The following is a 12,447-nucleotide window of genomic DNA, read 5'->3' as shown; positions in this document are numbered from 1 at the left end:
GGGGGGACCCGGCGGGGCTGCGGCACCTGCGCTGTCCCCGGGGTTGCAGGGCAGGAAGGGGCTGGCGCTGGGCTCTGCTGCTGCTGCCAGCGCTGGGAGAGTCGCGGGTTTTCTGATTCCATGTGAATATGTGAAATGTTGTCGAAATTGAAATTGTTGATATTTCTTGTTCCTTAACAGTAGAAGTTTCTTTTCAGAGGGATTGTGTTTTTCAAGTTCTGTTGATAAGTTTTCTTAAAAGTAAATAAGGACGTTTTTAATTTCTAGTGGGCAGTCACTTGTCACTTAGACCAGAAATTTTTTCTCTAAAAGCAGCACAAGAGATCTTTACTATGGGTGTATGATTATGTTTAGCGAATCTATGCAGTTAGTGGCTAGCTTTTTGGGGGGACCAAGGGGTGTTGAGGTTTTTTGTCTGTGTGGTCTTGGTTTTTAAATTTTATTTTTATTGTAGATTTTGTTCAATTTTTTCCATCATTGACCTTTGACACACAAAAAGTCTCACAGGGGCTCAGAAGTCTGGTATCCAGTTACTCTTAATTAATATGATAGGTATAAGAGTGGTCTCTGGCAGCACACTTCTTAGGCAAAAGGGGTTGAAAAGCTACGCAGAAAATAGAGAAATAAACCTTTGACTTACAAATTACTCATGTGATGATGTTGAAATATTGGCAAAACTGGAGAAAGAGTCTTGTGCTTTAGCAACTGACTTAAGTGCTTGCATGCAGTTTTATTTTTCCACTGCAGGTAAACCTAGTTTTCAGCTGCCAATCTAAGTAAAGCATACTTAGTGATGTCATTTCTTCATTAATCTGGATTATATAGGATGATTTAGAATACTACATGAGTGCCCACCACTGACACTATTACAGGATTTTAGAGATACATAGAAGGAATTCCCCATTGGAAAATGGACCTTTTTTTTTTTTGCCTGTAGGGGAAGTATAGTACAGTATAATACTTTTATAGTCTAGACACTGCTTTTATTGTGTAAACATTTAGTGACCTGGGATGCTGATTCCACCACTTCCCTGGGCAGCCTGTTCCAGTGTTTGACAACTCTTTCAGTGAAGAAATTTTTCCTAATATCCAAGCTCTCCTGGCACAACTTGAAGCCATTTCCCCTTGTTCCATCATTTGTTATTTGATATAAGAGACCAGCTCCCACCTCACTACCTCTTCCTTTCAGGTAGTTGTAAAGGTGAAGGGTTTGCAGCTTTTCTCAAGCAGTAAAAGAACCGAGAATATGCAGGTTATAGTCACTTCTTCATGTTATTCAGAACTTTTTGAGTAATCATGAAACTGCCAAGAGTATTATTAGTATTGTGCTCCAGTTTGGGAACATTTTGAGGAATGAGCAGAGCTGGCACTTCAAGAAAGCTACATTTGGTCTAATCTGTACAGATGCTTTGTGTATGAAAATGCTGTCAGAGAGTAAATTAGTTTAACTGTGGCACGTGTTTGTCTTTATCCACAAAAGACCAGAGCATCTAGACGCTCATGTTTTTCTTCAGAAAGTCCCTCAGGACTAGTTTGTAACTTTACCTGACTTTACACATGAGGTCTCTTGGTTCCTTTTATGACAGCACTGTTTCTTTTCATTTGAACCCCACTAATTCAGCATAAAAAAACCAAACCAAAACAATACAAAAAAAAAACCAGACAAAAAAAGAACCCTAAAAACCAACAAACCAATGAATAGAAGTCCTGCTCTGGGGAAAAATAGAAATCTCATTTCTATTGAAAAATAACCACATCCAGGCTTTGTTAACAGCCTATAGCTTGGTCATGGAGCAAGTTGAGGTGATAGGGGCTGGAAAACACCCACAGCATCTTTTCTTTTTTGTGATCTCTCTGAGCACCCAGGATACAAAGCCTGGGGCCTCCCCGATCAAGTAGTGCTAGTGACCACAAAGTTTCCAACCTGGCTGCCCTAGTGCTGGGGGTGTGGGCTGATTAGGGCTGGGTGAACTGGTGTAGAGTGCTGGTGAAAGTCACTGTGCCCATCTTGGGGAATGGGGGCTGGCAGAGCACTGCTCTGCCACCGTCACTCTCAGGGTTTGGATCGGAGTTTGAAAAGGAACAGGCACTCCGTTTCCCTTTTCTGATGCTGCATCTGCTGTCCTGTCCTGCCTTTTGAATTTTCAGCACGTGGTCTGACTTCTTTGCCAACTTAGACACGTCATTTTACTTGGTTTTCTTCACATTAGAGCTGACGTAAATACTCTAACCCATGAGAAATATGTGCCACAAAGCTTCTACGTCCTTGTGGTGGGGGTAAGAAAGATAGTGATCATAACCAGAAACTGTACCTGGGTAAACACATTGCTCCATGGCCTCAGGGGACCCAATCTGCTGCTTGTCCTTGAGATAAGGTTTTGTTTGCTGGTTTTCATTTTTCCTTTTTTTTTTTTAAGTGTCTTTTTGCCTAGTTGTTATCTTTTGCCCAAAATAGATGGTGCAGTGGATTACGAAAAAGGGAAGTGAGAGCTCTTTAGAGAGGGCATGCTGTAGTCAGTTCTGCTAAAGGAAAAGAAGGTCCTACTCTTTGCTTAAGCAAGCATGAGACAGAGAGAATAGAACTCAGGACCTAACCATGGAAAAACTGTTTTTCACTACTACTTGGAAATCTGGATGATACAGTAGCTTGACTATTTCTTGAGTTGTCATTGTTTTCTGCAGAAAAATCCCCTGTTATCTCAGCCTTGTGATTACTAGCTGTTCTTTCCGTGAAGCAAATGATCTATTTGAGTACAAACCAGTCCTTCTGCTTGAGCTGGTATGCAATGGCTTTATTTGTTTTGCTTTTTTTAATAGACTGCCACAGAACACTGTGAAATTATCATCAGTGGTAAATACGGGTTCAGAAAAACGTGATGACTTCAGGGATTCTATTGAGACGTTTTTAAATGGTTTTGAGTGATGTAATCAGGTTAAATACAAGGTAAGTGCTCTTGACATTTATGTGTTGGAAACTATTTGTGTCAGTATTTTAATTACTGACCATGTATACGTTTTTAACTTGAATATGTAACTCTCTGGAATAGAAAGGGACCTTTTGGGAAGTTTGAACCCAGCTTGCTGTAAATCCATTCCAGCAAAATAGATGCAATAGTGACCTAAAAAGTTATTAGGATTAGTGGAAGCAGAACAAACTGTTGGAAACCACTTCAAAAGCTCATTGCTTTTATGATAGCTCAGTTTCTGACTTTCTTCTGAAAGTCAGGGTGAAAATTTCAGTTCAAGTCTAGTTCTGATCAGTTAATTGCAAAAAAAAATAAGGATCTTGTATCTCAGGTGATGACAGTTGTGCACTGTACAATGATACTAACAGATGCCTATTACTAGTGGAATGACCTTGCTGTGTGACCTTTCCTTCTTTCTGGATACATCACATAAATTGTCAATACAAACTTAGACATAACTAATTGAGAATATTAATATCTCTCTTTGTCATTCTTTTCCAAACAATGAATTCCTTTGTTTGTATTGAGGGTGCTCCTTCATTTTTGCATATCTATCACAGTGGTGTATTCTTACTGTACCTGTTCCTCTTAGGGAAAGCTTTATCATAAAAAAATCTGAGAGTGAGTGACAGGGGAGGTTAACTAGTAACTTCTAAATAAATTTCACTAACAAATATGTCTCTGTTTTGTCTTCACCCAGGATCCTAATTATGATTTTCTTCATAATACAAGTTATTCATGTTAAATCTGTATAACGATGAGCTGCTGGTCATTTCTGATAACTCCTTTTCATTCTTACTTTGCTAAAATAAATTTAGGTGGAAAGTGTTTTCAAGTTTGTTTCTTTTTTTTTCCAGGGGTGATTTTGCAAAGTGGACAGTAATGGAGTATATGAGCACGGGTAGTGATAGCAAAGAGGAGATTGACTTGTTGCTAGCTGATCTAAATATGTCTGAGGTGATAGCCATCATGGAGAACCATTATCCGGGTGAAGACATTGCTGTCTATGAAGACAGCTTAATTACTATGTGTGAAGAAGCAAATCAAAATGATGAACGTGCAGAATCATTACTGTTTTGTGAAGGGGAGGTCTCTTTGATGTCCTCTGTCAAATACGGGACTGTGGAAGACCTGCTTGCTTTTGCCAATCAGGTGTCTAACACTGCAAAGCAATTTAAAGGATGCAGACAACAGGAATCTGGAATCCTCTTGAATATGGTACGTACATCTCTTTTCCTTTTACTTGGCATTTCATAGATTGTAGGAATTAGAAGTTTTTAATGATTCTAAATAAAGCTCAGCTCCTGAAGTAACAGGCTGTGGTTTGCTGTGGAGTCCTGGGGCTGGAAGGGGTCTCTGAGCCCATCAAGTCTAGCCCTTGCAGTCTCAGGCAGCTATGGAGAAAGGTCTGTTATCAGAAGGATCCACTCTATTATCTCCTAGTATCCTTGGAGGTTAGAAAACATTTCCCAGTGTTGAATACAAACTTGAGACAAGCAGTCAAAAAGCAAAATCTAAACTCATTTTGTCCTTTCAGTACTTAAATGGGGCTTATAAAAGCCACAACTTGCATAAAAAAGAGGGAGAATTTCTCTTAAAAAGTGTGTGTAGTGATTAGACAAGGAGGAATGATTTTAAACTAAAAGTGTAGAGATTTCTTTACTCCGAGGGTGGTAAGGCTCTGGAACAGACTGTTCAGAGAAATTGTGGATACCCCATCCCTGGAAGTGTTCGAGGCAAGACTGGATGGGGCCCTGAGCAACCTGACCTAGTGGGTGACATCTCTTCCCATAGTAGAGGAGTTACAGCTAGATGATCTTTAAGATCCCTTCCAACCAAAGCCTACCTATGATTCTATGGACTATGATGGTTTACAGGTCTGGGAGACAGCAAGAGTCTTCTAATGCCTTGTATTCATGAGTAAAATATTCATTATGCAAACTCCCAAGAATAAAGATCTAGGATCTGACAATATAGTTCCTAAATTTGCTCTATCTGCACAAAATGTCAATAGTAGTAATGTAAGGAGAAAAAGCACATACTATCAAGTGTGATTTTAAGAGTTACAGTATTATGTAATATCTCACACTGCTGAATTCAAGTACATAGATGTGTTGTTTTGAGATGTTATTTTTTTTCCCTAAAATTGTTTGTGTTCTACAAGGATCTCTGGATATTAGTGTCATTAAACTTTTGTTTAAGATCAGTTGCTCTGGAAACAATCAGTCTTGCAATGGAATTCTGTTCATGCATGTTGGTGTTGCTGCTGTATTTTTGTAAGATACTCTACATCTATCTTCTTAAATATTCTGCATGTAATATATTTTATAAGTGAACACTGGTTGCTTGAGGCTTACTGGTTACTTAGGTGCAAAATACCACAGAGTATTGCTTTATTCTGATTTGGAGGGAGCATTGCAGTATTGCAAAACAATCACTTTTCAACTCTGTAACATTGAAATGACACTTAGTAATATTAAATGTTTCCTATGCTTAGGGTAGACACTGTTCTACATACTCGTGGTTGTTTTGCTTGCATATTGTTTCTACAGATGCATACAATTGGTATGAACCCAGTACTATTAGGTTCACGTGATCCCATTATGCAACTGAGGGTTGGAGGCAGGGTATTACCTGTGCGTGCATTTCAGCAGGGCACTGCTCTGGAAATACCTACAGCATTTTGGTTGGGGTCAGGAGTGTTTCTGACTGCCTGGTGACCCTCACTGGCTGCACCATGGCTTGCATCACAAAGGGTCTTGAAGTGCACAGGCTGGATTTCTTTTAGTTAAAACTGAACTGAAAGATGCATTGCAGCCGCAGACAAATGTTCACAGGATCAGGCTAGGAACTAGTCCTAAAAGCCTCCTGAAAACAGAAGTAGTGTGGTGGTTGTTGCTGTCTTGCTCTCCAGATCAGATCTGCTCGGCGTCTCTTCCTTTCCAGGATAAGGTGTAACCCATATTGATTAGTGTCAACCCTTTGAAGTGCAGAAGTAGGCAAGCAAGATGTACAGATTATTAGACATGTACAGATTGCTTTACCCTGGCTCTAATAAGTAGAGGGAAGGCTTGTTCTCTCTATCCTAAGCAGAATACTTTTTATTGAAGGACAGCCCCCCATGCCCCCTTGGCCAAAGGTTAAGAACTTGTCCTCCCCAGATTTAGGAACTTAGAAGAATTAATTTATTTAATGTAGGTATGAATCACAAATGACAATTTTAGCAGTCAAGAAGGTACTTTCCTAATTGAAAAGCATGAAGGTAGATTAAGAGTGAGAGATAATATGTTACACCTTAAATAGAAATCTAAACCAAATAATCTTCCTGATATGCTGTTATCTTAAAAAGAGTAGCTGAAGAGCTGAGTATTTGACGCCGTGTGACAGACAGGAAATGATAAATATCCTTGATGTGATGTTACATCTCTTCAAGAATCTTGATAAAGTAGCAGTAAGGAGATTAATGATATTCCGGATACTGGCTGAAAGAAGCATATTCATAGGAAATAATATTGATTTCGTAGCTGAGAGACTGAAGAAGCAACATGAGGGATCAACCAGTACTCACATGGCTGTAGTTGGGCGTTTGGCCTCTCTCTGTCATGTGCAGAGGGAGGGAACTGTTTGGGAAAAAGATTTAGAGCAAGATACTGACCTGGGTGCCCTGAATCCCCTCCTTGCCTAGTTGGTGATACACAAGAAGCAAAGCTCCCAATATTACCCACCTAAAGGAGGCAATGTTACTCCCACTCTTCTTTTCTAAACTATGGTATAAAACTAGAGAAAAGTGGCTGGTAAAATCAAGGCAGACTTCTCTGACCTTTTACTAAGCAGCAGAAACTCCAGTTCAAGATGGGAAATTAAACTCCTAGCAGTACATGTGATATTAGGAAATGCTGAAACTCTTGCTCACATTGTATAAGATAACCTATGAGTAACAGGTATGTGGCATAACAAGTTAACAGATTACAGGAAGGACAAACATGTGCAGGTAAATCTAATAACAAGAGATGGGTAATTTCATTAGCCCTGCTGCTGTTGTTGTTGTTTCAAGACAATTAATTGCAACTTACACTTCATAACTTAGTCACTGGAGAGAAACGTGGATGCCTGGGCTGTGAATGAGTGCCACACCTCACATGCTGTTCCCATTTGGTGTTACTAAATAAAGACTGCTAAGCAGATCATGTGCATCATACACATAAGTGATATGGGGGTTTTCCCACTATATATATAAAATTAATTAGATTTGTAGTGGTTTTAACTTCACTGTGGTTTTTTGTTATTTATTTAACTCCCCAGATCACACCCAAGAACGGGCGCTATCAAATTGACTCCGATGTGCTCCTGTTTCCATGGAAGTTGACTTACAGGAATATTGGTTCTGATTTTATTCCTCGAGGAGCTTTTGGGAAAGTGTACTTAGCCCAAGACAGAGAAACCAAGAAACGAATGGCATGCAAATTGGTATGTTAGCTCAGTGCTTTTATCTCTGAGCAAATATTGTATAACATACTACTTGCAGTCTATTTTCAAAAAGTTCTGCATCAAATTCCACTGTTGGCTGATGATCATCTTGGTTTTGTTGGCCTAAACAAGGTGGGGAAAATGTACACTTCTGTTAGCTTGTTTAAATTTTTTTGCTCTAAAGGTGCAAATGTTTCAGCATTTTGAAAGTATCTAGAAGTGTGTGGAACTGGCACATGGCCTGTTATGCAGAGTGGATTTTCTACTTGTCCTGCTGGTGTGAAATATCAGAGTGAGATCCTGTCCCTGCTGAAGGGGGTAGTGAAACCCTGCTGCTGCAGAAGTTTTATGCTCTTGTCCTTTAACTGAGGTGCTCAGACTTTAGTTTTCTTTACTCCAGTGCCATTAAAGTCCCTGAGAACTCAGTATGTGCAACTCTTACTGTGTTTTGGGCACTGGCAGGGTTAAGGTTGTGAGATGCCTCAAAAGAACTGCTGAGCGCTGTCCTACTTTTATGCAAGACATTTTCTTTCAGCTTCAGCTCATACTATTTGGAATTGAGCAGTAAATATTCAGGGCCAGTAAAAGCTCAGCTGGGACATTGCTCTACATCCTCCAGCTCATGAATAAGTACCTGTATTAATTCTGTGTGTCAAAGAGTTGGGCAGGCAGCTGTGTGTCCTTCCCCTGCAGCCTGTGTGCCCACGTGGGGACAGATTGTTAGCTGCTCCTGCATAGCCCATGGCAGAATTGAAGTATCCTAATATTTCTGAAAATACAAACAGTATTTCTCCTTGAAATAAATGAGCCTCTTATTTGGTTCACAAACACAAGTCCAAGGGAAGAAAACTAAACAGAGCAGTAGTAGCTTTTCTGTGTGTAAGCAAACACTGCTTTTATTGTCTCAGCAATCTGCTGTCAGTACTTTTTAAAGAAATATCGTGCTGCTGCTGGCACTCCCTTCAAAGCAGCTTTCATTTCTTGTAAGCCATAAACCAGTGCTGATAAGGACTGAATTGAGGTCAGTAATGGGCATGAGCACTGCAAGCACTGATCCACCTGTCAGGTGGGTGTGTAGTTCTGGTAGTGCAGATGAGTGCACAAAGCTAATGGAAAAAGCAGTGGGAATTTTATCTCCTTCACCAGGAAGTTTGCATAAAGCTTTTGCGTAATAACTGGATTTTGACGGGAATAACTCTTGCTACACTGCTTTTTCTGGAAGATTGCACTTTTTTTTTGGGCATGATTCCAAAATGTCTCTCAACTTTTAACAGGATGTTTTTCAGCTGCAAGGGAAGAAAAATCACAGGAGCAAAGTAAAGCTCAGTATTTTAACAAATGGATACAAGTGCTATACTTCCTTTTCTGTTAATCTGTAGGATAATCTGTGTCCACATGGATAACTTGCTTTTGTTATGGATAACTGTGGTTTTGTTCCAATGTCCTAGGTCCCAGTGGAGCAGTTCAAACCATCAGATGTTGAAATACAGGCATGTTTCCGTCATGAAAACATTGCTGAATTATACGGCGCTATTTTGTGGGATGAGACAATCCATCTCTTCATGGAAGCTGGAGAGGGAGGATCTGTCATGGAAAAGCTGGAGAGCTGTGGGCCTATGAGGGAGTTTGAAATAATTTGGGTGACAAAGCATATTCTGAAAGGACTTGACTTTCTCCACTCGAAGAGGATTATCCACCATGATATCAAACGTACGTCTGTGGTGTTCCTTGGGGTGCTTTCTGCTCCTGGCTGGGCTGGGGCCCCAGTAGAGTCCCTGGGACCGAGCTGGGGCACATAGCCTTAGATCTCTGAGTGGGAGGGATGGATAATGCCTAACAAATGGCAAGGTCAGGTTCTGGAGGTAACAGTTACTTACACTATTTATTAATTCACTCCAGCAGAGAAGGTAATTAGAAAGTTGTAGATCCTATGCCATCATGAGCAATTCAATTTAAATAAAAACCTTAAGAGTGAAGTTATCAGTCTGTTCAGCTGGAAGTTTCCTGCTCTTAATATAAATTCATCCTGAATGTTTCCATGCTCGCCTTCATCTTGCACCTTCTTTTAGATTTTACATTTCTACACTGCTGTTCCTTAGTTTGAGACACTTTAGAAGTAAATACATAATTTGCGCTGGTTTTTTTCTTTCAACAGGAAATCTTAATATATATTTGCCTTTTAAAACTTCTGGATATTACGTCTATAAATAATCAAACATATTGATGTTAAGTCCAAATTAAATACAGTGGTATTGAAATGCTTTAAAATTCAATGTTAATGTGTTGCATTTAAATTAGTATTAAATGCTTTTTCTCCCAGTACCGTCTTGGCCCACAGATAGATGCATCTCTGTGAGTTTATTTAGCTAAACTTGGGGGTTTAAAGTAGAAATATTCAGACTGAAGCATTACAATAGTTCACAGAAATTAGCTATTAGGAATTGCTAAAATTTTTATCTCAGTTTTGCATTTTTGTTTTCTGGGTTTTTTAAATTTAGTATAGGTCAGTACTTTAGATGTAAGCCTTTGAGATTCTGACAGCTACAAAATTGCTTTTTTTCCCCCTTTATTTTTCCTTCTCATTTGTAGTAAAAGTCTTTCTTATGGGTTTATTTTAATTGGCAGTAACAAAGACATTAATTAAACAATCTAAAAACCAAACCAGCCCAAAGCCTACTACATCTAAGTAGTGAATAGGAGAACCAGCCCATTGTGGATGTGGTGGATATGAGTGTGTTTTGCTTTTTCCAGCCTTTTCCTGTGTTGGTTGGATGCAGGGCAGATGTTGAGGCAGAGGTTGCCTGGGGCAGATGTGATTGTCCAGAAGTGCCTGGGGTGAGCCCTGGCCATGCTCCTGCCTGTTTGGTGCCAGGGTGAGCTGGGTACACCAGGCCTGAGGTGGAGCCATGGCAGCCTCCATGCAGGGAGCAGTGTGTGTTTTCCCTCCCCAGGTGGAATTAATATAAAAGACTCTTTCCCAAAACCTCTGATTTTTTCCTTACTCCATCTGCTGCTTTTGAGCTGCAGTTGAGCCTGTTCTGCTGATACAGAAGATGGGGATTTTATTGAGAGTAAAAAATATGCCCTGAACAAGGAAGGGGAGGAAGACATTCTGGTTCTTCAGAGGTGTTCAGTGCTGCCACTCATTTTAACCCTTGGTTGGAGAGCAGTGGAACCATCAGGCTGTTTGTTTGGGGGAGCTTCAGTCCAAAATCAGCTGCAGCTGGGGCTGGGTATGGTCCCAGGTATGGTCCCACTGCACTGTGGAAGTGTGGCCCTTTGGATGATCTATTATGGGGTGTTTCAAATCCATATCTTCAAAGTTATCCCTAAAATGACAGATTTACACAGTCTATAGCACTGGTAAGGAGGCAGCTGTGTGAAGCATTGCTCCAGGAATCAGAACTGCTGAAATCAAGTCTGCCCTCCCACTGGGTGGTCATGGTAGGCACTATAAAGACAGAAAATGGCCCACAGTTTCCTGTAAGGGAAATGTGTTTCTGTTGTGTAACTTGGAAACTTCATTTTACCACATCTTCTGAAACAGCAAACAGGAATTTCTCAAGGCTCACACTGAGCACTACATTCTTAAATATTTGATCAGAAATACAGCTGCAAACAAAGCCTCTGAGTACAAAGTTGTGCCTTAGGCAGAATTTTATGAAGGAAAGTAAATTAAGCTCCTAGATACTGCTGCAGTTCTGAGGGAGTTTGAAATGCTCAGTCTTCTATTAATTTTACAGCCATTGTCTGTCCTCTGTTGTCATGCTGAGTTCCTCTCACAGACCAGTGCAGGTGGCTGGTGTGGCTGCTGTGGAGGGGCCCTGGTTACTCTCTGTTTCTGTCTTCACTCAAATTGTTACTCTAGAAAAACCTCTTGGTGAGCAACAGTTGTGCTGTTTCTAGCCAGAGCTGCGCAGCATGATCTCCTCCTTGGAGACCCTTAAACATCTTCAGAGCACTGTGCTGTGGTGCCTACCAGTCTTCTACCTTCCTCCTCTAGCCTCAGCTATTTTCTCTCTTTGTCTTTTTTTAAATTTTAAACTAAGAAAATGACAAGACATTGGTTCTTTTACATAAACCAGACCAGTTTGTTTTTTAAGATACGATTTAAAATTCAACCAAATCATTACCAGACCTATTTTGACTGGAGGGATATTGGCTATAGAGAGTGGTTGTGCTAATTTCTGTCCCTTTTCAGGCAGTCATCTGAATGAAACAGGAGTGTTGTAAAATAAATACCAAACATGTCAAACACTTAAATGATGTAATTTTTGGTTTTCTTTTAGCAAGCAACATTGTCTTTATGTCAACTAAGGCTGTTTTGGTGGATTTTGGCCTAAGTGTTCAAATGACTGAAGACATTTACTATCCCAAAGATCTTAGAGGAACAGAGGTAAGAAGCTGAAGGGACAAAAGCCCTTTTATTGCATTAGTCCTATGGTTGTGGTGTTTAGGCTCAAATTTGAAGCTGGAGGGTTAGAAGCATGGGTAAAATAGTTATTATAAAACCTATAAAAACTTACAAACATTAATGGAGTCTCAATTATATTTTTATTTTCAACTTGCTGAATGGAATGCTTTGAAAGCCATGTTACTTTCTCTGCAGTCTCAGTTGTTAACAATTGTTCACTGAAGTCAAACAGTACTCTGGGGAGCGTTGTTTGCAGTGTTTCAGCTGCTGATCAGAGACACTTCAAACAGGAATTTGTTCTTTGCTCTAGCAAAGATTTTTTCTGAGATACTCACTATGGACTGGGGTGACCTGTTCAACACCGTACTTGGATTCCTCCTTCAAAAGCACAGAAATTACAGATGTCTGGGTTTCATCTCTTAGCCCTTCTAAGCTCTGTTCCCCATCTACATGTAACCCTTTGGTTCTTCAGAGGTTGTGCATGGCAAGGTTCATGATTATCTGGTAAAATTGCTTAGACATTACAGTGATGGGAGGTGGGGTCCTTTTAAGTGGTCTCAGTGACTTTGAGATTCTGCACACCACTTGGGCTGCATTCCT

General features: G+C 40.1%; 1 protein-coding gene across 1 annotated transcript in view; it reads left to right on the top strand.

The window, feature by feature from the left end:
- Positions 1-2,816: 2,816 nt before the first annotated feature.
- Positions 2,817-12,447, top strand: part of MAP3K8 (mitogen-activated protein kinase kinase kinase 8) — a 16,774-nt gene continuing 7,143 nt past the window's right edge. Inside the window, exons 1-5 of the mRNA XM_005423885.2 lie at positions 2,817-2,944; positions 3,824-4,184; positions 7,269-7,433; positions 8,882-9,143; positions 11,723-11,829. Coding sequence (XP_005423942.1) covers positions 2,910-2,944; positions 3,824-4,184; positions 7,269-7,433; positions 8,882-9,143; positions 11,723-11,829 — 930 coding nt within the window. The 5' untranslated portion in view covers positions 2,817-2,909. The remainder of the gene's footprint in view (positions 2,945-3,823; positions 4,185-7,268; positions 7,434-8,881; positions 9,144-11,722; positions 11,830-12,447) is intronic.

Source organism: Geospiza fortis, unplaced genomic scaffold, assembly GCF_000277835.1.
Source record: "Geospiza fortis unplaced genomic scaffold, GeoFor_1.0 scaffold75, whole genome shotgun sequence".
Taxonomy (NCBI): Eukaryota; Metazoa; Chordata; class Aves; order Passeriformes; family Thraupidae; genus Geospiza; species Geospiza fortis.
The sequence above is the reverse complement of the archived record's forward strand: the minus strand, read 5'-3'. Positions and strand labels throughout refer to the sequence as shown.